This window comes from Diplotaxodon limnothrissa, linkage group LG1 (genome assembly GCF_057381915.1).
Source record: "Diplotaxodon limnothrissa isolate DT_005_m linkage group LG1, D_limnothrissa_male_GT1.1, whole genome shotgun sequence".
Taxonomy (NCBI): Eukaryota; Metazoa; Chordata; class Actinopteri; order Cichliformes; family Cichlidae; genus Diplotaxodon; species Diplotaxodon limnothrissa.
Genome location: NC_140596.1, coordinates 28,258,734 through 28,279,986, shown reverse-complemented (window position 1 = coordinate 28,279,986; position 21,253 = coordinate 28,258,734). Strand labels below are relative to the sequence as shown.

General features: G+C 43.8%; 1 protein-coding gene across 1 annotated transcript; it reads left to right on the top strand.

The window, feature by feature from the left end:
- Positions 1 to 11,011: 11,011 nt before the first annotated feature.
- LOC146639921 (interleukin-1 receptor type 2-like) lies at positions 11,012 to 17,664 on the top strand. Its single transcript, XM_085356534.1, has 8 exons — positions 11,012 to 11,343; positions 13,682 to 13,937; positions 15,686 to 15,869; positions 15,984 to 16,128; positions 16,210 to 16,272; positions 16,369 to 16,492; positions 16,609 to 16,751; positions 16,849 to 17,664. Exons 1-8 carry the CDS (start codon positions 11,286 to 11,288, stop codon positions 17,034 to 17,036), a joined length of 1,161 nt encoding a protein of 386 aa, XP_085212660.1. The 5' UTR covers positions 11,012 to 11,285; the 3' UTR covers positions 17,037 to 17,664.
- Positions 17,665 to 21,253: the final 3,589 nt, after the last annotated feature.

The window sequence follows — 21,253 nt, the reverse complement described above, 5'->3', positions numbered from 1 at the left end:
CTGGTTTTCAAGAGTTTCAGATTATTCAATTAACTGGCCAAAATCTACAGTTCTCCCCATTAACTGCTCCTTCCATAATTCTTCCTCTGCCCCACTGCAATCCGGAAATATTAAATATTTAGGTATTAATGTTTCTCCTAAGCTTTCAGACTTAACTAAATTAAACCATATCCCACTTCTAAAGAAAGTAGAAGGCGATCTGACTAGATGGAAATCTTTACCCATATCACTCATGGGAAGGGTCGCCACTATAAAAATGATGATCTTGCCAAAAATAAATTACTTATTTTTGATGATCCCTAACAAACCATCACAAGATTGGTTCAGATCTCTGGATTCATATATTTCCAAATTCCTTTGGAAAGATAAACCCCCGCGTATCAGCTTAAAAACGCTACAAAGAACCAAGGATAGAGGAGGATTAGATCTGCCTAATTTTCACCAATACTTCTTAGCCAACAGGCTTCAGTTCATCTCAGAATGGTCAAAACATACCTTCTTAGATGAGCCCTGGCTAGATGTTGAACAGGCACTATGCAAGGATCTAGAGATTTCAGACCTACCATTTATTAGCTCAAACATCAAAAGACATGAATGCTTTAAAAGTATCAACATCAGCTTTTCTCTGACAGCATGGTGGGAGTTTCTAAAAATAACGGAGTGTTCATTAATCCCATGCAAACGTACACCTATCTGGAATAACCCTGACATATTACAAAACAATAATATGATTAATTTCCCAGAATGGAGTTGTAAAGGAATTAAATACTTAGAACATATATTAGAGGGAACAGAATTTATTCCATTTGACAGACTAGTTGCACAATATGGGATCAACAAGAAAAGATTTTTAGAATATCAACAAATTAAATCCTTAGTAAAAAAGAAATGTAACCTCAGTCAAGTTGAATTACAAACACCACCAAGTGCGGCACATTTCCTTACTCTTAAATCACCCAAATTATTATCTAAAATATACAGAACACTTTCTAAATTAGATGAATCAATATCCCTTCCTATTGCAAAGTGGGAAGCAGATTTATCAGTCAGTTTAGACCAAAACTTCTGGTCTCAGGTATGCTTAAAAACCTTTAAATTGATTAAAAATCCCAGTCTGCAATTAATACAATACAAAATACTACATAGAGTGCACTATACAGGTCATCGGATGTTCAAGATGGGCTTTACATCTTCCAACAACTGCTCACACTGTCAAGGCAATACACCAGACAATTACATTCACGCTCTTTGGTTCTGTCCACCAGTGCAGAAGTTTTGGCGCGAGATATGTGAAGACTTATCAAAGTGTCTGAAATGTAACATTCCAACTTCCCCCTTAGTGTGTTTGTTGGGCAGCTTAGATAATGTCACTTCAGAAAAGAATATAGCCCATATGGTTTTCACTGCCCTATGCATAGCCAAGAAAACTGTCCTCATGAACTGGAAAAATAAAAACAATCTTAATTCTAACCAATATAGAAATTATCTATTAGATTACATTAGTCTTGATACAGCCTCTGCCACCACATCAGATCAATTGCTCTGAGCTCCTTTGATCAGCTCCATCACCTAGTGGGGGTGGGGGGTCATAGTTTGGTCCCGCCTTCACTGTTGTGATTGGTGTGGGGGTAGGGACAGGCTTAGGGCGTCGGGGGGTTCCCCGGAGGCATCTTCCTTGGGGAGCTCAACCCGGGGTAGCGGTCACGTCCGGTTAGGGGCTCTGTTGGCTCTCGGGTGACTGTTTCCTCGTGGCTGCGTGCAGCGGGGCTAGGGGAGGGTCTGTGCTGACGGACGTGGGTTACTGACCTGGTAGCCTGTCTGCCCCTGGGTGGGTCCGGGATGGGCGTGAGGTTCTGGGGGCGCTCCGTCTCTGGGCTGGGGCCCTGGCCGGGCCTCGGGGCCTTGGGTCCTGGTTTGTGTGTTGCTGGGGTTGTGGGCGGGTGGGTGCATGGGGGCCCATCCCTGGCGCAGGGTGCCGCCGGTGCGTCGAGCCACCTGGGGGGCTCTTCAACTGGTGGGGGAGATTGTCACACCTAGCAGGAGCTTTCCTCTCCCCAGGAACTCTCTGCAGGAGGGGGAGATACAGGAGAGGTGGAGGAAGATCTCAGCCTGGGCGTCTATTGTCTCATGTAGTCTGGAAGATGAGTGGATGGTGGGGTGGGTGCAGTTTTCTCTGTGGTGGGGTTGGGTGGACTGTCCCGGGCTCTGTGGGGCCGGGGGGCGCTGCTGCGCTGGGCCCCGGTCTGGATGGGCCTGGGCCCCCTTTCCCTGGTGGGTCGCGGAGTATGGGAGTGCCTACTGGGGTCAGCGGGGGAGCTGGCCCCAGGGAGGGGTCACTTGCCCCTCCCTTCCTTCCCTCCCCATCTCCAGCTGCCTCCCTCCTCCCGCTCCACCACAACCACCCACACATGCAGGGCCTTGGAGTAGGGGTAGGTCACCAGGGTGCAGAGGAGGCTACCCCCCCCCTCTGTCCCCTTCTGGCTGCCTCTGCCTCAATTTTATCCCACAACTTAGACATTCACATTACTCACACTCTCATTACACATACATATAGGATCTTGGGGGTGGGCACGATACACGGAGTCCAAATTACCATCAGGGTGTACACCTCACCCCTGGCATCGTTGCCCACCTCTCAATTTTGAATACACGTAGACATTGAGGGCTAGCAGGAGGGACTATGCGCTTACCTGCTGCTCTCTGGCAGGTAGCTCCATGCCCTCCTGGGTTTTAATTGCACCTTAGAACACACATGCATCAACACTACAATGAGCGGGTGGAGGGAGGTCTGGAGTCTTCTCTCACCCCCGTTCTCTGCGGCCTGCTGGAGCGGGGGGGCTGGGAGGAGGAGTTGGCCGTCCGACTGCGGTCTGGAGTGTGGGGCCTCCCTGCTGCTGCGGAGTCGGGGCGGTCTGCCTCTCCCCACCGCAGGGAAAAGGGTAACATCACCTGGGTCTGGGTGCAGATACCCCCTCCAGGGGCAAGGGTACCTAGACCCGGTTTGTAGAGTACGCTTGGGGAGTGTGATCGGGTGTACAGCGTCTCTTTATGTCTGTCTCCACGTTGGTTGAGTGTGGAGTAAGTGCATATGAGAGCATGAGGGTGGGAATGGATGTTTGTGTCTGTGTGTGCCTGTATGTCTGTGTCTATATGTCAGGTTGGGTATCAGACGCCACCTCTCTGGGGACATCTCAGGCCCTCCAAGGTTTGGAGGCCTATCTCCACCCACCACCACTTCCCCTGCCAGTGGCGGACTCCCTCAGGTGTCGGTGCGTTGGTGGTTCTTTGTGTCTGGGGGTGGGCGTCCGGGTACACACCGGCTCACTCCTTGGCGGCCGCTTATCGGGGCCTGGAGCCTGGGGCTCGCTCGGGCCACTTCGGAGGTGGGGTGCCCCCGGCCTCTCGGCCTGGGGCTCGGTCACTCAGGCACAGCTGGCTGCCGGCGGAGCTCACGGGCGCGTCACTGCAACTCCCCCTGGCTTCTGCTCCGCGGCTGCTGAGTGAGCCCTCATCTGGGACTCTCCTCAGCTCTTACTGGGACAGTGGCACGGCTGCCCCTCTGTTGGTCTTCCTTGGTCTCTTGTGTTCTGGGGGCCTCTGGATGTCTGGAGTTTTGATCTCCTCCATACCTGCTTCATACCCTGGAGGACGGGGCTGTGGCTCCCCACACCCTCTAGCAGATCGTTACATGGAGAAACCTTTGGAATGCAAGCATGCTGATCCACACAGGTATGCACACAGGTGTACACACGGGTATTCACAGACGCAGACTACAGCTTTCTATGAGAGCAGCTGCTCATCTCACTGAGTTAAAACACAACTAACCCTGACACGCAAAATCAGTGGCCACACTGATAATGTGCTCAATTCATTTCAATGGGCAAAAGAAATTGCATAAAAAATGTAATATCTCAAAAAGTATAGAAGTTATGAGCACCAAGAGATATAGCCAGCATAAGCAGAAAGGGCAGATTTTTTTAAAGTTTGAATGGCAAAAATCGCATAAAAACTGTGGGGCCAGTTAAGGGCCAAAAAACGTACGGAAGCAACAAGAACTAGAAAAAGTTGCATTTCCTGTGAAAATGCAGTGTGAATGCCGTGTATTGGAATCTGAAAACAGCAGAAGGAGAAATATCTTCTGAAAAAACGTAGTGTTTGCTGAAAACTGCTGCATTTGAAAAGGTACACTGAACAGTGTCAATAAAGCACAGTGAGAGCAAATGGAGAAGATGTGTGACAGCCACAGGTAGGATTCAAACCTGCACCACCGTGTCTCACGGCGGCTGCTCATCTCACTGAGCCAAACTAGCTCTCATCCCAAAGAGAGATATGATGAGAGAATAAATGTTCAGTTTGTGCTGGAAAGAGGTGAAAAGGCTGAACTTTCTGCTGAAAACAGATGAAAAAGCTGAAATGGATATTAGAAAATTTGCTAAAATAATTAAACATTGCAGAATTTTAATAAATTGGCAGAAATATTGACCAGGCTGCACAACCTGAAGTTCCGTCAGCTTGAAGTATTTGCGGAAAACATGTTGTCATGGGCGAGATTCGAACCTGGGCCTCACGCTCTGAGAATGATTGTTCATCTCACTGAGTGATCACATTTGTAATGTGGTTCATACATCAAAATGGGCCAAAAAATGGCATAAAAAGCTTAATATCTCAAAAAGGATAGCCGTTATGAGCACCAAAAGATATAGGAGGGATTAGCAGAAAGAGCAGAGGAAACATATTATATTAATCTGTCACATTAAAAGCTGCGGATGCGTAATCCTCCTTTGTCTGTTTTAAATCACTGTCCTAAGCAAAGCTCACTGGAGCACTGCTAATAGCTTCAAATACAAACCAAGCATAGTACATATTTGTGAAAAAAAGAAATAAAAGAACACTTACAGTGTGCTGTGATAACAATGCAAGATACATGATCAACAGTATAAAGAGAGGTTCAAGTTTGAGTTATGTAAAATATATGAATATATATCTAAATAATGGATTATGCCAGTCTATGCACCCATATAAAGTGCAAGTTCACTCTGTCTATACACTGATCGATGATGGTATCATAATAACAGGTTATGTGCCAAGTTTGCACATTATTTTTTAGTCCAGATGCACTGCAGCCCTGTTCAATAAGATAATCCACAATCTGGCAACCCAAAGTCAGTAAATGATGATTTAAGAGATGTAACCACTTCTTTAAAATTTAACTGCAAAGTTTTTTCTCGTTGGGCTTACCTGCAGCCAGAGGTGTGGTCTCTTTTAAACCCCAAGACTGGAGCAGTTTCCCAGCCAGAAGGACGTTGGGATCACATTGGATCACTTTGAATTTGTTTCCCAAATCCAAGTTCTACTGAGAGATGCTAAAGGTCCACAGTTCTACCAGCTGGACCCCTTTTACAACAGATCAATCAACTGAACAAACAGACAGACACACAGAGAGACAGATGGATTTAACTTCCTTAAAGTCATCTGGTGTTGAATGTAGGAGGATACTTTTGCCCAAATGTAGTCCATTTCTAAATACAAGCACAAACATTAGGTTAAGATGAATTGGTCACTTTGTAGTATTAACATAAACTACTGCCAGATGAGTCAGTCATTTCTGGGAAAGACACTCAGAAGGTGAAGTTTGCCAAATTGTTCCTGCCTGACTGCAACTCCAACAGATCAAGACAAGCATGTCCTGGCCTCCAGCAAAGCACCCCTGCAAGGATGCTCGAGTCAGGTTTCCAAATGTCCGAAACTTGAGCATCAGGTCGAGCTTCATGAATGTGCAGAAGATAAAGCTGTTGAACACAGTTTAAAAAGCAGGCAATAGTCAGGTGGTGCAGCCACTACAGAGTCAGGTATTTATTTGAACTAAGCTAGTAAACTATCTTAATAATCTACTAACTTTAAAATTTCAGCTTATAATAGGCTAATAATAAAGAACCATGTCTGGACATGCTATTCAAAATGAACCACAAGCTGTATTTGAATAATGTTTTTGATGGCTAATCCAGATTAATTTCAGTGTTGACTAGTGAATAATGAATGTGTGTAACACATGGAATCACAAGTCATTTTTTCCCCACACGCAAGTAGTACTTCTGCAGAAAACAAGACTGAAATCCCCATGCGTCATCTCCCCATTTAAAACTGGATGCTATGTTTTTTTTCATGTTGAATAGTGGTCAGGTCAGACCGTCTCTTACAAAGTGACGACTATAACTCAGTTTTGCATAGAAGGACTTTTTTAAATAAGCACAAGTGATATTCTGATATTCTGGTGGTGGTCAGAGGGCCCGGTGGTGCCAGTGTCCGGCAGCCTCGCCTCTGTCAGTGCGCCCCAGGGCAGCTGTGGCTACAATGTAGCTTGCCATCGCCAGTGTGTGAATGTGTGTGTGAATGGGTGAATGACTGAATGTAGTGTGAAGCGCTTTGGGGTCCTTAGGGACTAGAAAGGCGCTATATAAATGCAGGCCATTTACCATATGGTTAGTACATGCAGGCACTGGGTTTGGCAGAGACAGGACCAGGTGAGGCAGGACCAGGTGGTGCCCTGACGTCTGGTGGCATGGCAGCCACAGGCGGTGGAACTGGTGATGGTAAAGTAGGAGGTGGCTGAACAAACTCACTAGAGCCATCAGCGGACATGAGGATGTGCTGGAGCGGTTTTCCTGAACCTGAACTGAAACTGAAAGATGTGAACACACACTGGACATGCGCGTAACTACTCTGGGGATGGAAGTCTGTGATCAGACCTTGGAGTGTCCATCCTGAGTGGGTTTTGACCGCTGCAGGAGATCCATATGGACCATGTCTCACTGGAGTAGTAGAAATGATAAGGTGAGTATGATCAGAGCCTATAAGCAGTAGTGGAGCTACTTTATTAACAGATGGTAATGGGATACCTTGGACTGCTTGTATTTCCTTTGGAGCGAGAATATAGGGTAGGTGTGTTCTGAAAGTGCTAACTGACTTGTAGCGAAGGCATTATTAATTGTGAAAGTTTTCTCTGGGTGTGAAATGGGCGAGATCTTGAAACTTAAAGAACCTTGAATGCTTTCAACTTCTTGACAGACAGTTCTGAGTGATATGTTTTCAGCTTTCCCAGTTAGGTGGAGATGCTGCGCAGCTGATGTCAGAAGCATGGTACATTGACAATGTCCTCACTACAGGATTAACTTCAGTTCTAGGTCTCTGATTTACGTCACACAGGCTCTGTAGATGTCGTCCCATGCAGGTGGCAAAGTCTTTTCTCAGATCACACTTTGCAGCCTGATGAGTCCTAGCACAACCCCAACACCATTTGTTCCTCTTTATCCAGTTTATTCTCTCGTCCTTTGTTTTGTGAATAAACTCAGGATACTTGCTGATGTGGTGTTCAGGTGAGCAGCAATATGCGCATGTTGCCTTAGTCGTTATGATGGGCTGTGCTGGCTGTACCGGATCATCAGATGTATTTGATGTAGAATTGTTGTGAGTGGAGATGAATACTTACGGGCACATGGCTGGTTGAAGGATGAAACAGCACGGTCCTTTCTTGGTTGACACCTGCACTCCATTTGCAACCAGGATGAGAACAAAGGTAAGGTATATGTCATTTCTCCTTGTTTCCTATAAACATGCCGTTTAAAGCGACTAGAATGCTCTGCAGGCAGCTTTTCAAGCAGGCGATCAACATGGGACCCACAATGTAGTTCTGTCCTTGATCACCCATGGTGCTAAGCAAACCAACTAGAGCTTGTACACGAAGAGCGAAGTTATCCAGAGTCCGACCATCGCCTGCTCTGATAGGAGGAAGCTCTAGTGTATTCCGTAGTTCTTTCAATGCTAATTGTCTGGGTTGCCCGTAATGCTCATCGAGGGCTTTGATGGCTTGAGTATATGGGTCAGGAGCATAGGAAAAGGCAAGAGCTAATCGTTTAGCTTGGTGTACTTTCAGATGATCGAGAAGGACATGATATTTGAAGTGCTCTGTCTCGTGAGGGTCAAGAAGGTTGGTAAGAGCCATCCGTAACATACTGTATTGCATTTCATCTTCTCTGGTAAGGTCTGGGAAAGAAGGACCCTCAAGCTTATATACATGTGTTCTGGTAGTAACAGGGTGACTAGAACTAGCAGTAATGGGTACTGAAGGTTTCTGTGCATGCAAACCATAGATGTAGCTGGTTGCTGCTTTAAAGGCGGGTGCTGCTTTTATTCTGGAATGCAAATGAAAGGTTCATCTAATGGAACAGCAGGTTGAACACAGGGGATCTGGTAAGGATCCTGCAGCGGTGTGGCTGGGAAGTTAAAGGGAGTGTCATCTTGTGTAGGAAAAACTGGTCTAGGCAAACCACTTGAAGGAACTGCAGCATCTAATATTGATGAATTCTATGAAGGAGGGCTGGCAGCAGGAACTGTACCAGAATGACGACTGATCTGTGGGAGCTGAGAGGGTGATTTACAGGTTGCTGAATCAATCACTGGGAACTGCAAATGAATCATGAATTGCCTAATCTTCCTCATCGTAATCAGGAGTTCCTCATCACCTCATCTTGATTGGTGGGTAAAGGAGCAGGGTGTGTCTTGTGGGATTATAATATTATTTTATGCCATGTTAGACCCCTAATTAAAGATTGTGAATTATTATGTAGTTTTAGTTTGCATTATTCTCCTGAATTAGAATGTCACGGTTTGCCGGGGCAAGCCGTGTGGAGTTGGAGAAAGGACCCAAAAGGCGGCAGCTCTGGTGCAGGTGAGTATTTATTTACAGGAGTGGGTACAAACAGCAATGGTGGGTGAACATGAAACCGGAAACCTAAACTGGGGAAACTAACAACACAAACCAGAAACGAAGATACAGGGAGGTCCGAGGAAATACATACGGGGAGACGAGAGGAAACAACACAGACGAACCAGCCACTACTATGACAGAAGACACAACTTAAATACACTCAGAGAACACAGGGAGATTATACACAGGTGGGGAACACAGCTGGGAGTGATTAACGTGACGAGACTAGGGAGGCAACTGAAAACACTCACATAAGACGCAGACCTTCACAATAAAACAGGAACTTACACATGAAAGGACACAACTAAGAAACGCGGACTAGATACAGGAACACACGGGCAGAACAGAATAAACACTAAACAGAGGAAGAACAGAACCAAAATCACAAGAAGAGAAAACACAAAACGCTGGGTCAAAAGGACCCAGGATCATGACATAGAAGAAGGTGATAACTATTACATTTGTTAAACGGATTTGCATTACATTAGACTGCTGATTTATTGTGAATGAATGATATTGTTTTATGACGCATTATACTGCTGAGTTATAAGAAATGCTGTTCGCAGAAAGTCATCGCCTTATTTGTCTGATTGGAAGAGAACAGAACATACTGGAGAGGTTTTCTGCCCTATCTCAGCAGGAGCAGATAAACAGGGAGCCAAGGTCGTAGCTTGGGCGCTGTGTGAGAGAAAGAATGTGAATGTTTAGGCTTTTATGACTAAGTGGGGGCCACTAGAGGCTATAAGAGTTTGATCAATGCTCCACCATTTTGAGATCTGATGCTGTCTGCGTACGGTGTCCATCTCCCACGCGTGTGATCATTAAAATCATCGTTTGACTCAACCCTGCCGGACCAGTGTTGTTATTTTGGTTTTTCCTCTTGTATCCATCCCCAATATTTGAATCCGTAACAGTCTCTGTCTGGATATCTGCCTGTCCGTCAGGATCCTGCAGGCCATGTGTGTCTGTGTCAATATGCTGGCGTTCAGTTTGACACCCTGTCTCACATCTAGCACTTCTAGCTCCAGGATACTGAACTTCATACTGTTGTAGGTAGGCAGGGGGTTGCCGTTCACGACCAGAACATCTTAAATCTTCAGTTAATGGAAGCAAGATGCATCTGGTGAAGTGATTGTGCTGAAAGGTGAGTCTTTACAACACTAATAATAAAGAACCATGTCTGGACATGGTATTTAAAATTCACAAGAAACTGTACACGCACTAGTGTACAGTGCGTGTACAATTTTGTTCAGTTTTATTTTTCAAGACTTGGTAAATTGCCCTTTTTATTTTTTTATTTTTTATTTTTGTTTTGGCAATAGTGAGTAATTTTGGGTTCGAAAATATTTGATATAGTATAATTAAGGTAAATGTTGTTATTAATTGTTATAATCTGATAAGGAATATTTTATGTCATTTTTTTGTTGTTTTATTTTTCAGTTTACCCACTGAGAAAAAAATAATTACCAATAAATACCATCTTACTGTTCAGTGCGATTTATTCCAATTTTTTGCAGGACTGTTGCATATTATTATCATCATCATCATCATCATCATCATCATTATTATTATTATTATTATTATTATTATTATTATTATTATTATGGGATTGTGTGTGTATGTGTGGAGGGGGGATTAATCACCATTTTATCATCATCAGCCTTTGACGGAAACTCACACGGATCGTTTCATGTTCATGTTTCACTTTTCATGAATTTCGTGATCCGCAAATATTTACTTAACTTAAGGCCACCTACACACTCTAAAGCAGGGAGCCAAGCTTAAAGGATAAGCTTGATAAGACGCCTACGAACTGGGATTTTAGGTTTTGTTTAGCAAGTTAATCCAAAGAAAGCTTGGCAGTTTTGAACTTCATTTGCCCCCCAGATAACTGGAACACTCCTGTTATGCTGAACTGACTGTGTACAGCACCTGGAAACAGGCACGTGCAGAGGGGGGAGGGGGGGGGGGGGGGGGGCTAGAGGGGCTTGAGCACCCGCCCCTTTCCTGATGGGTTCCCAAAGTGCCCTCTTGTTGAGGCAACTTTTTAAAAAACAAATTATTATTATTATTTTTTAATGTGTGTGTGCGTGCGGAGTCCTGTCTGTGCCCCTCAACAATAATATTTAACTATTAATCACAGTTTTGTTAAATAAAAGGATCTGGCTTGCATCAGTCACATGATCACATTTAACCAATGATCGCCCTCGACGGCAGAACGCGCTGGTTACGAGCCGGGAACGAGCTCACAAAGAGCACGCGCATTTTTAGCGGTCCGGAGCTGTAGGAGAAACACAAGTTAACTCAGAGACACAGACTGATGCGACAAAACCAGTAAGTAGGTGTACAGCGTACACTGTAGTGTGTAGCACCCAGGAGTATTAGCTTATTACGTACACGTTGGTAAGCTTTTTTTTTCGAACTTTATTTGAAATTATAAGCGAACAGTCAGACATTCCAGTTCAGTTCTCTTCACTTTAGCTCCTAAGAAGATTCGTGTTGAGTTTTGACGTGAGACGATATGAACGGAAAAATAAGCCTTCTCCTTCTTTTTCTCGTCTTCCTTACATCGACACCAGGTAAGACCTCTTCATGTTTTATGGGTGATTTTTATTTTATTTAGAACATAAATCTACAGTTCATAATCTAAAAAAACATTGCTCTTTTACATTTACAGTGAAACTTATTATTAAACACTGTTGGAAATGTCGAGTTTAAACTGAGTGGTTAACGGTGTTTTGAGCGTGAACAATAAAAACAAAAAAAAAACCCCAAAAAGACCAAAATATGTTTATTCAAAAAATGAATTTGCAGTGTTGTTAAAGTATACCAAGCTGCTAAAAATACACGCACAATATTAGGCACATGAGCTTGTGTCAATACTCATTCGCCTGGTTCCTTAGAGCCTTGTGAGTAATATAAATGTGATGCTGACAAGTGATGAGATTATTACATTAAAAAGTTATTTTTAAGCAATACTGGTGGAAGATAAGTGACTGACATTCCAAAGCTAACATCTATAAAAAAAATTAATTCAATCAGAACATCTCCTTCCAACTGACTTTTATCAATTACAAACAAAACAGTTTACAAAACTGATGAAAGTCTGTTGGAATGAAATGTGATTCAATAAAATGGTGACAAGCAAGACAGTTCGGGGAAGTTGTGTTTTTCCCTCATAGGCACCTGTTGTTTCTTCAGGTGTGCAGAGATTTTATTTTAAGGCAGTTTAAAGAAAGCTAAATACAGGCAATGTAAGGCATTTTCATCCTCAGTTTCGTTTTTACTTTGTTCCTCTCATTTCTTTCATTATGTGTGATTAAATTATTTTAGTCCCTTTACCCTCCCCTTACAAAACATTGCCCCTGCAGTGCCCCCACTTTATCCAAGCACTGCTCTTTGTGTTATGGTTTCATTATTATTCAAATGCGTATCTGACTTCCAGTAAGTTCAGTCTGTTATTTATTAATTCTGCTTCCTAACACCGTGTTTAACAATGTTATCAGTGACATCACGACCTGACCCAGCAGCAGTGTTGCTGGGTCAGGTCTGTTTGGTTGTTTGGTTGTTATTGATCCCTTTACCCCTAGTCCTAAAGTGTATATTTATTTTCTTACTCTTATATATATTGTTTGTTTACTTGCACTGCTGTAAAAGGAGCCTCGTCGTCTCGTCTCTCTATATACTGGAATGTATATAGAGAGATGACAATAAAGTTTACTTTGACTTCAGCAGCGAGCAGGCGCACACTTTTCGCGTATAGAATTTCGATAAAGCATTGGTGCAGATTATAAGTCTGTATTATAATGTCTGGTGTTTTCGTGTTTGTTGTTTTGTTTTATTTTGCGAGTTGGTTATTAGATGCCGCTCCAGCCACCAGTGAATCCCCCGCCGCCCCGCCCTCTCCTCCCTGTGCCACAAGCAGCAGGTGCACCTCGCATACGGAGGGCGCCCTTACTCCCAGGAAATGGGTGATAGAAAACCGATCGGTGCCTGTACCATTCCCAATATGCGCTGGCTGATGTCGGGGCAGCATGAGTACGAGCAATTTTTTATTTTATTTTGCCGATGCCCGTGATGCCGATGTACTGGCAAAAATTTACCAGGACATTTTCCGTTTTTCTACGGAATTTTTTTTTTTTTACAGTGTAAGTCTACAGCTGCCTAAAGCATTCATGGTCCTGCAAATGTGTCCATCAGTGTACATGTGTACATTTGTTTTGTTTTGTATTCCAGTTTAGTTCTTTCTGGTGTCCAGCAATAAAGCTGCCCTTTTGAGTTTGTTTCATTTCCGTGTCTGAGTCTGCATTTCGGTCCTTTCCTGTCTGCCTGCACACAGATTATGACAGTTATGCGCCTCATAAGCCTTTTAAAACCCCAGAATGGCAGCCATTGCCTGAAGGAGCGCAGTATTCATCAAATTCCTTTTAGGTAGCAAGAGCAGGCGCCAACTGGAAGAAGCGTGGAGAGAATTCACAGAGCAGAACCTTCAAAATACGACAACACACAATAACCCTTTACATTATCTTTTACATTATTAGGGGAATCTACAACATTTTTACATTAAACGTCATACTTATTTCTCTAATTCTGATTCTTTAGGGAGCCCCTCATTAATTCCTCTGTCTGCAACAAGTTATTATAGCCCCTGCACCAACCCCCCCCCCCCCCCCCCCCCCCCCCATTTTCTTATTACCCAGTTTCTGGAAGCCTGCTAAGGGGCACCAGGGCTGTACTGCCCTCCCTTTGTGGTAATGCTGTGGCATTTAAAGATATCGGTGACATTAGTTCAGGGTAAAAGTAGAATACTGCTAGTGACTGCACTGTGAAGCCCGAGTTTCATTAACCAGACAAATATGATCATTTTAGACTAAAGCAATGCTTTTTTTCACATGTCATTATGAATGTCATTGACAGGTGTGTGCCCACTGAGTTTCCAGGAAGTAAATGTCGAGGCAGGTGAGATGGCGGTACTGCAGTGCCCTTCTTACAGAGAGTACCGTGATGGAGATGCTGAGGTGTTCTGGACCAGTCACACCATGGATGAAATGAAACTCTTCAACATGTCAACGTCAGCTGAGCAGAGGCAGATGGGTGTGCTGGTTCATGGAAGAATCCTTGTTATTCTCAGAGCTTCAGTAAACCATCAGGGGAATTACTCCTGCTCTTTTCGGTAAAATGAATGGTTTCCTTGTCTAAGACTGACATCAAACAAAAGTCGTGCCCACACACTGACATAAAGTACTATTTCCTATACGACAGGATAGCAGAGCAAGTTTAACTTGTATTATATTTTATTATAACATTTTAAGGTTGTTATTGAACATCACGGCAACAGAAAAGCACTTTTTATATTTGTACTAAACCAGGTTGCTTGTTGGCATTATGGTATGACAGTTTCCCTAAATGCTGGTAACATATATGTGAGGATCCTGTGTTTGCAAATAACAACCCGCCATCTGAAGTTAGCAAATCCTGAAACACAACTGAGGACGGCGGGTTGTTGTTAAGGTACAGAAAAACTGGAACAAAGCCATATTTTATTCAAACTAGAACATAGAAAACATTCATTTTTTTATAAACTTAGATGGTTTAACAACTAATGTACCATTTTAACTAAATTTTAAGAAAACAATCATTGTAATCATTCTTAATAATTTTCAATTAATAATTTTGAATTTGACCGCAGCCGCATGTCTCAAAAGGCAAGGCAAGGCAAGTTTATTTGTATAGCACAATTCAACAACAAGGTGATTCAAAGTGCTTTACAGTGCTTTAAAAGGTGGGACAGGGCCATGTTTAACACTGTGTAGCATCACCTCTTCTTTGAACAACAGTCTGTGAACATCGGGGAACTGGGTAGAGCAGCTGCTGGATATTTGGGAAAGGAATGTTGTCCCATTCTCAACAGTCACTCTTCATTGCCCTATTTTTTTTGTCCAGTGTTTTGATTGGTGAAAGGTCTAAACACCAGGCAGGCCAATTCAGCACCCAGACTCTTCTACTTCAAAGCCATGCTGTTGTAATGACAGCAGTATGCAGTTTAGCATTGTCTTGCTGAAATATGCAAGGCCTTCTCCGAAAGACATAGTCATAGAGTATATGTGGCTTTAAAACATGTATATACCTTTCAGCATCCATTATTACAAGCTGTGTAACACGTTGCCAAATAATCTTTCAAGTTTTGTTTCGCCTGACCTCAGGACAGTTTTTCGCTTTGCCTCAGTGAATCATAGAAGATGATTACGTTGTTCTTTGCATGGTGGTGCATTAGCCTACATTAGTGGATGGCACAAGTGTCCCTGAGCCCATGCTGTGATTTTCATGATAAATTAAATTTAAACCAGTGCTGCCTGCAGGCCTAAAGTTAAAATCATGATTTTCATGTGTAACACAAACACTTCCTTCTCAACCTTTTATTGGTTGAAAAGTGTTTTGTTGAATTTTGTTGAGACATGTCATCAAATTCAAAATGAGTGTTTTCCTGAAATGGTACGTCTCAGTCAAAACATTTGTTTTCTGAGTTCTGTTGTGAGTAAAATAAATAAATCAGGTAAAATAAAATCAGACAAAGGCACACAAGAAGCATGAGTGTATCACAGGTTATTAGGTTTCATCTTCTGTGGGTCAGAGAAGAGCCTCTCAGTAATCCAGCGTTAAAGGAATGGATTACTGAAGGCGAAGCTGAGAGGGATTTTTATACAGAATGCCAGATATGTTAGTTTAATTTCACTGTTTGCAGCACAAAACTTTCTCAGCTAATAATAAATCCTGATGGACAAATAGCCCGCTAAGTAGATGAACACCATTTTAAAACTAATCCTTTAAGTCTTCTCTTACTTTCCCATTTTTTTGTTTCATTTTGCTTGTTGCTCAGAATGAAAGTTAAAACTTCATGTTACTGTTTTCTTTCCTTGGTAGGAATTCCAGCAGACAGTCCTGGATAAGCCTCAAAGTAAACACAGCTCAGTCCAGAGACTCTGAACAAATGAACCAGATCTCTAAAGAATGTTACACAGAGGAGTACTGCAAGTTGTATTGCCCTGAAATTTTTTTTCCCTTTAACAACCTGAATATCACCAGAAGCGGCATCACATGGCACAAGGTAAACAGAGCAGATTATGTGAATGAGATCAAACTGTAAAGTACTGTTACAGGGTTTTAATGTTTTTCCAAATTTGACAGCTGACTACTTAAAAATCGAGCTTATATGTTGTAGGAGGGCGGGTCATCACCAAAAGACGGTTACTTCCCAAGTGTGAAAAAAGAGGACAGTGGCAACTATACCTGCACCCGGTCTTACCTGTATGATGGTCAAATATATAACATGACCTCTACGGTGAAACTTGATGTCCAACCAAGCAGTAAGAAAAACACATTTTGCAGATATTTATTTTGAATGATTTTAATATGTGCTTTTCAAAAGGTTTTTTTTATTTCCACAGAAATAACTAAGAAAGCAGTGATAATTTCACCAGAGAACAAGCAGGTATTTGAGGTAGATTTAGGTGAGTTATTGTCTATATTCATACACCTTCACACTCTTGGCTAAAGCTTAAATGTTAATCGTTTATAACAACCTGTGTTAACTCTGCTTTTTCTAGGTTCAACAGTGGTGATTGATTGTAAAGCAGTTATGATGTCAAAAATGGATGACTTGTTTTGGTTAAGTGGAAGTTCATTTGTGGATACAGACACTAGTCTACCAGTTTTCTATAATGATACACGGTAAATATTTCACACACAGGTCCTCTGTGGGTCACACTGATGTTATATGTAGTCACATCAGCTCAGATATGAATTCTGTTTTTAGATCTGCCTCAGTCATTTCCTTCTCTTCTCAGGGTCATCAGCACAGAGGAAATCAGAATGAGAACATCTCTAATCTTCAGAAAAGTGTCAGAGGACGATCTGTCAAAAAATTATACCTGTAAACTGCAATCTGCCTACCAAACAAGCTTTGTCACTATCACTCTAAAACAAAAAGGTATGGCCAGCTGAACATTTTGAGTACTTAATAATACTCTTTAATGTGTTTATTTATTAGATGAGCTAATTTAGAAAATCCCCATCACTCCCTACAGCTGCTCCTTCCTCTTACTTTGTGGCTTTATGGATTGTGGGCTTTGTGCTGATGGTGATGGTACTAACAGCAATTATTTATGCAAAGACCCCTACATTGGAGAGACCAAACACCCACTTCATAAACGCATGGCACAACATAGAAGAGCCACCTCCACAGGACAAGACTCAGCAGTCCATCTGCATCTAGGACAAAGACACTCCTTCGAGGACACCAATGTTCACATTTAGGACAGAGAGCACAGATGGTTTGAAAGAGGAGTGAAGGAAGCCGTCTATGTCCACTGTCAATGACAATCTATGAACAGAGGCGGTGGCTTACAACACCAACTGTCTGCCATCTATAACCCAGTTTTGAGATCCCTTCCCAGACGCCTTAACGACCACTCACATCCTGGGCCTTTTGACCTCAGGAAATCGCATGATAGGGTTAGGGCTAGGTTTCACTATGAGTACACCCGAAACCATGCATGATTGCTACCCACACCCGTTTTCACACCTTGGCTCATGTGATTAGGTAGAGGATCAATAGGGGGCCCATGTCCCTCTTGGTGGGTTACTCCCATAGAGCTTAAATCTGGGACTCTCCATCATTTGACCCTAGAACTGAAGAAGCTTTTCGGTTGAGAGGTGAAAAGTCTTCAAGCAACTTTAAGAAGTCCAGACGCTTTTCTTTCCAAGCTCCTTAGACTGCAAGCTGGAGAGGAAGCAGCATCTCACTAATCCAGAAGATCTTAATTTAGTCTGGATAAAAGCATAACATTTTAACTATTAGAGGAAACATTTATTTATAACTATCACACAAATGTATCATTATATACAGACACTTTTATTGCTACTGATATATTTATTTATATATATTTTTTGTCATGTTCTGTATAATATTGTACTTTTCTGTTAATAGTGTTATTTTGTATTTCCTTATGCTGATGGGTTTGTTTATTGTGTTATCTTCTGATATCTGGTATTGGTTCTTTTTTTTCCTTATTTGTGCCTCAAGTTTTTAGTTTGATTATACAGTTATGTTCAAAATAATAGCAGTGTGTTTTAAAATGTGAGTAAAGCTCAAAATCATCATAAACACGTATGCCAGCCAGGATGATTTGACAACCTTTCACAATTCCTCTGAATTTCTTGGTTTTGCCTCAGAAACAGCATTTTTGATGTCACCCAACAAGTTTTCTATTAGATTAAGGTGTGGGGATTGGGCTGGCCACTCCATAAGCTTCATTTTGTTGGCAGCATGACCTTATCAATTATTTTGATATAAGCAAATTGATCCATGATCCCTGGTGTGCGATAAATAGTTCCGACACCATAATAAGAGAAACATCCCCATATCATGATGCTTGAACTACCATGCTTCACCGTCTTGAGAGTGTACTGTGGCTTGAATTCAGTGTTTGGAGGTCATCTAACAAACTGTCTGCGGTCCTTGGACCCAAAAAGAACAATCTTACTTTCATCAGTCCACAAAATGTTTCTCCATTTCTCTTTAGGCCAGTCGATATGTTCTTTGACAAATTGTATCGTCCGCCTGGGGGGCTCTTCAACTGGTGGGGGGGATGGTCACATCTTGCAGGAGCTTTCTTCTCTTCAGGAACTCTCTGCAGGAGGGGGAGATACAGGAGAGGTGGAGGAAGATCTCAGCCTGGGCGTTTACCGTCTTATGTAGTCTGGAAGATGTGTGGATGGTGGGGTGGGTGCAGTTTTCTCTGTGGTGGGGTTGGGTGGACTGTCCAGGGCTCTGTGGAGCCGGAGGGCGCTACTGCACTGGGCCCCGGTCTGATGGGCCTGGGCCCCCCTTCCCTGGCGGGTCGCGAAGGGTGGGAGTGCCTACTGGGGTCAGCGGGGGAGCTGGCCCCAGGGAGGGGTTACCTGCCCCTCCCTTCCTTCCCTCCCCATCTCCAGCTGCCTCCCTCTTCCCGCTCCTCCACAACCACCCACACATGCAGGGCCTTGGAGTGGGGGTATGTCACCAGGGTGCAGAGGAGGCTACCCCCCCCTGTCCCCTTCTGGCTGCCTCTGCCTCAATTTTATCCCACAACTTAGACATTCACATTATTCACACTCTCATTACACATACATATAGGATCTTGGGGGTGGGCACAATCACGGAGTCCAAATTACCATCAGGGTGTATACCTCACCCCTGACGTCGTTGCCCACCTCTCAATTTTAAATACACTTAGTCATTGAGGGCTAGCAGGAGGGACTATGCGCTTACCTGCTGCTCCTTGGCAGGTAGCTCCATGCCCTCCTGGGTTTTAATTGCACCTTAGAACACACATGCATCAACACTACAATGAGCGGGTGGAGGGAGGTTTGGAGTCTTCTCCCACCCCCATTCTCTGCGGCCTGCTGGAGCGGGAGGGCTAGTAGGAGGAGTTGGCCGTCCGACTGCGGTCTGGGGTGTGGGGCCTCCCTGCTGCTGCGGAGTTGGGGTGGTCTGCCTCTCCCCACCGCAGGGAAAAGGGTAACACCACCTGGGTCTGGGTGCAATTCCCCCCTCCAGGGGCAAGGGTACCTAGACCCGGTTTGTAGAGTACGCTTGGGGAGTGTGATTGTGTGTACAGCGTCTCTTTATGTCTGTCTCCACGTTGGTTGAGTGTGGAGTAAGTGCATATGAGAGCATGAGGGTGGGAATGGATGTTTGTGTCTGTGTGTGCCTGTATGTCTGTGTCTATATGTCAGGTTGGGTATCAGACGCCACCTCTCTGGGGACACCTCAGGCCCTCCAAGGTTTGGAGGCCTATCTCCACCCACCACCACTTCCCCTGCCGGTGGCGGACTCCCTCAGGTGTCGGTGTGTTGGTGGTTCTTTGTGTCTGGGGGTGGGCGTCCGGGTACACACCGGCTCACTCCTTGGCGGCCGCTTGTCGGGGCCTGGGGCCTGGGGCTCGCTCGGGCCCCTTTGGAGGTGGGGTGCCCCCGGCCTCTCGGCCTGGGGCTCGGTCACTCAGGCACAGCTGGGGGCCGGCGGAGCTCACGGGCGCGTCACTGCAACTCCCCCTGACTTCTGCTCCGCGGCTGCTGGGCGAGCCCTCATCTGGGACTCTCCTCGGCTCTTACTGGAACAGTGGCGCGGCTGCCCCTCTGTTGGTCTTCCATGGTCTCTTGTGTTCTGGGGGCCTCTGGATGTCTGGAGTTTTGATCTCCTCCATACCCGCTTCACACCCTGGAGGACGGGGCTGTGGCCCCCCCACACTCCCTAGCAGACCATTACATGGAGAAACCTTTGGAATGCAAGCATGCTGATCCACACAGGTATGCACACATGGGTATTCACAGACGCGGACTAAAGCTTTCTTGGCTGCTGCCTCAAAGCACACTGTGCGCTGTCTATCTTGCGTGCTGCACAATATCGTTTATTATTTAGTAAATATTGATATCTATGACTAGCTAGTTTATTGTGATGGTGCTTTGTTTTCTCTATTATTATGTTGCTCTTTGTTGTTTGCTGTCTCCTCTGTTTGTTTTTTTTTGTTTGTTTGTTTTTTTTTCTCCATACAGGTGACCCAGGAGTTCTTTTTTTTTTTCTCTCTCTTCCCCCCCCTTCTCACCGTCTCTTCTCCCCTTTGGTTTTCTTTCTTTCTCTCCCCCTCTTTCTCTCATTCATTCCCCCTGTCCTATTTATTAAAAAAAAAAAAAAAAAATGACAAAGGATGAACTGAAGCTCTGCCATCACGTAATGTCGCATACTGCTGTTTCTGATGTCATTTAGAAGGAAAAAAAAAAAAAAGACAAATTGTATCGTCTTTAGCACATGTCTTTTTTTTTTTTTTAGTAGCGTGAATTTGCGGGGGCTTCTTCCTGATAGATTAGCCTCACACAAGCATCTTCTAATTGTCACAGTACTCACAGGTAACTTCAGACTGCCTCTGATCTCCCTGGATGTGATTATTGGCTGAGTCTTTGCCATGCTGGCTATTGTTCAATCCATTCGAATGGTAGTCTCTCTGGTTTGGCTTTCCATTTTAAAGCATTGGAGATCATTTTAGCTGAGCAGCCCATGATTTTCTGCACTTCTTGATATGTTTCCCCCTATCCAATCAACGTTTTGATTAAAGCACGCTGTTCTTCTGAATAATGAATGACCTCACTGATTGGACTCCATATTCTCCGCTTGTACTTTGTTGTTGTCTCTCTAAGCCTTCTGGTTCTGTATCCATATGTTTAATGATTTCTGGAGACACGGGATTCCCAGGCTTTCATTTACATATTCTCTGGTTTTCTGGACTTTGTAACTTGACCCAGTATTTCATATTAAACCTTTGCATTTGCGATGGCAGAAATGAAGCGTTTGAGAGATCAAATCATTTGGAACAGCTGTTTTGGAAAAAGATTTGATCTTTTGGAGAATTTGGAACACATTACTACAGCGACATCTGGTGGCCAAATAAATGT

What these genes read in the sequence shown, in the direction of transcription:
- LOC146639921 (XM_085356534.1), top strand. Translation starts at nt 11,286, where the DNA reads ATGAACGGAAAAATAAGCCTTCTCCTTCTTTTTCTCGTCTTCCTTACA. An exon ending in CTTCCTTACATCGACACCAG is followed by an intron (nt 11,344 to 13,681) that starts GTAAGACCTCTT and finishes TGTCATTGACAG; the next exon opens with GTGTGTGCCCACTGAGTTTC. An exon ending in GTTTTCTATAATGATACACG is followed by an intron (nt 16,493 to 16,608) that starts GTAAATATTTCA and finishes TTCTCTTCTCAG; the next exon opens with GGTCATCAGCACAGAGGAAA.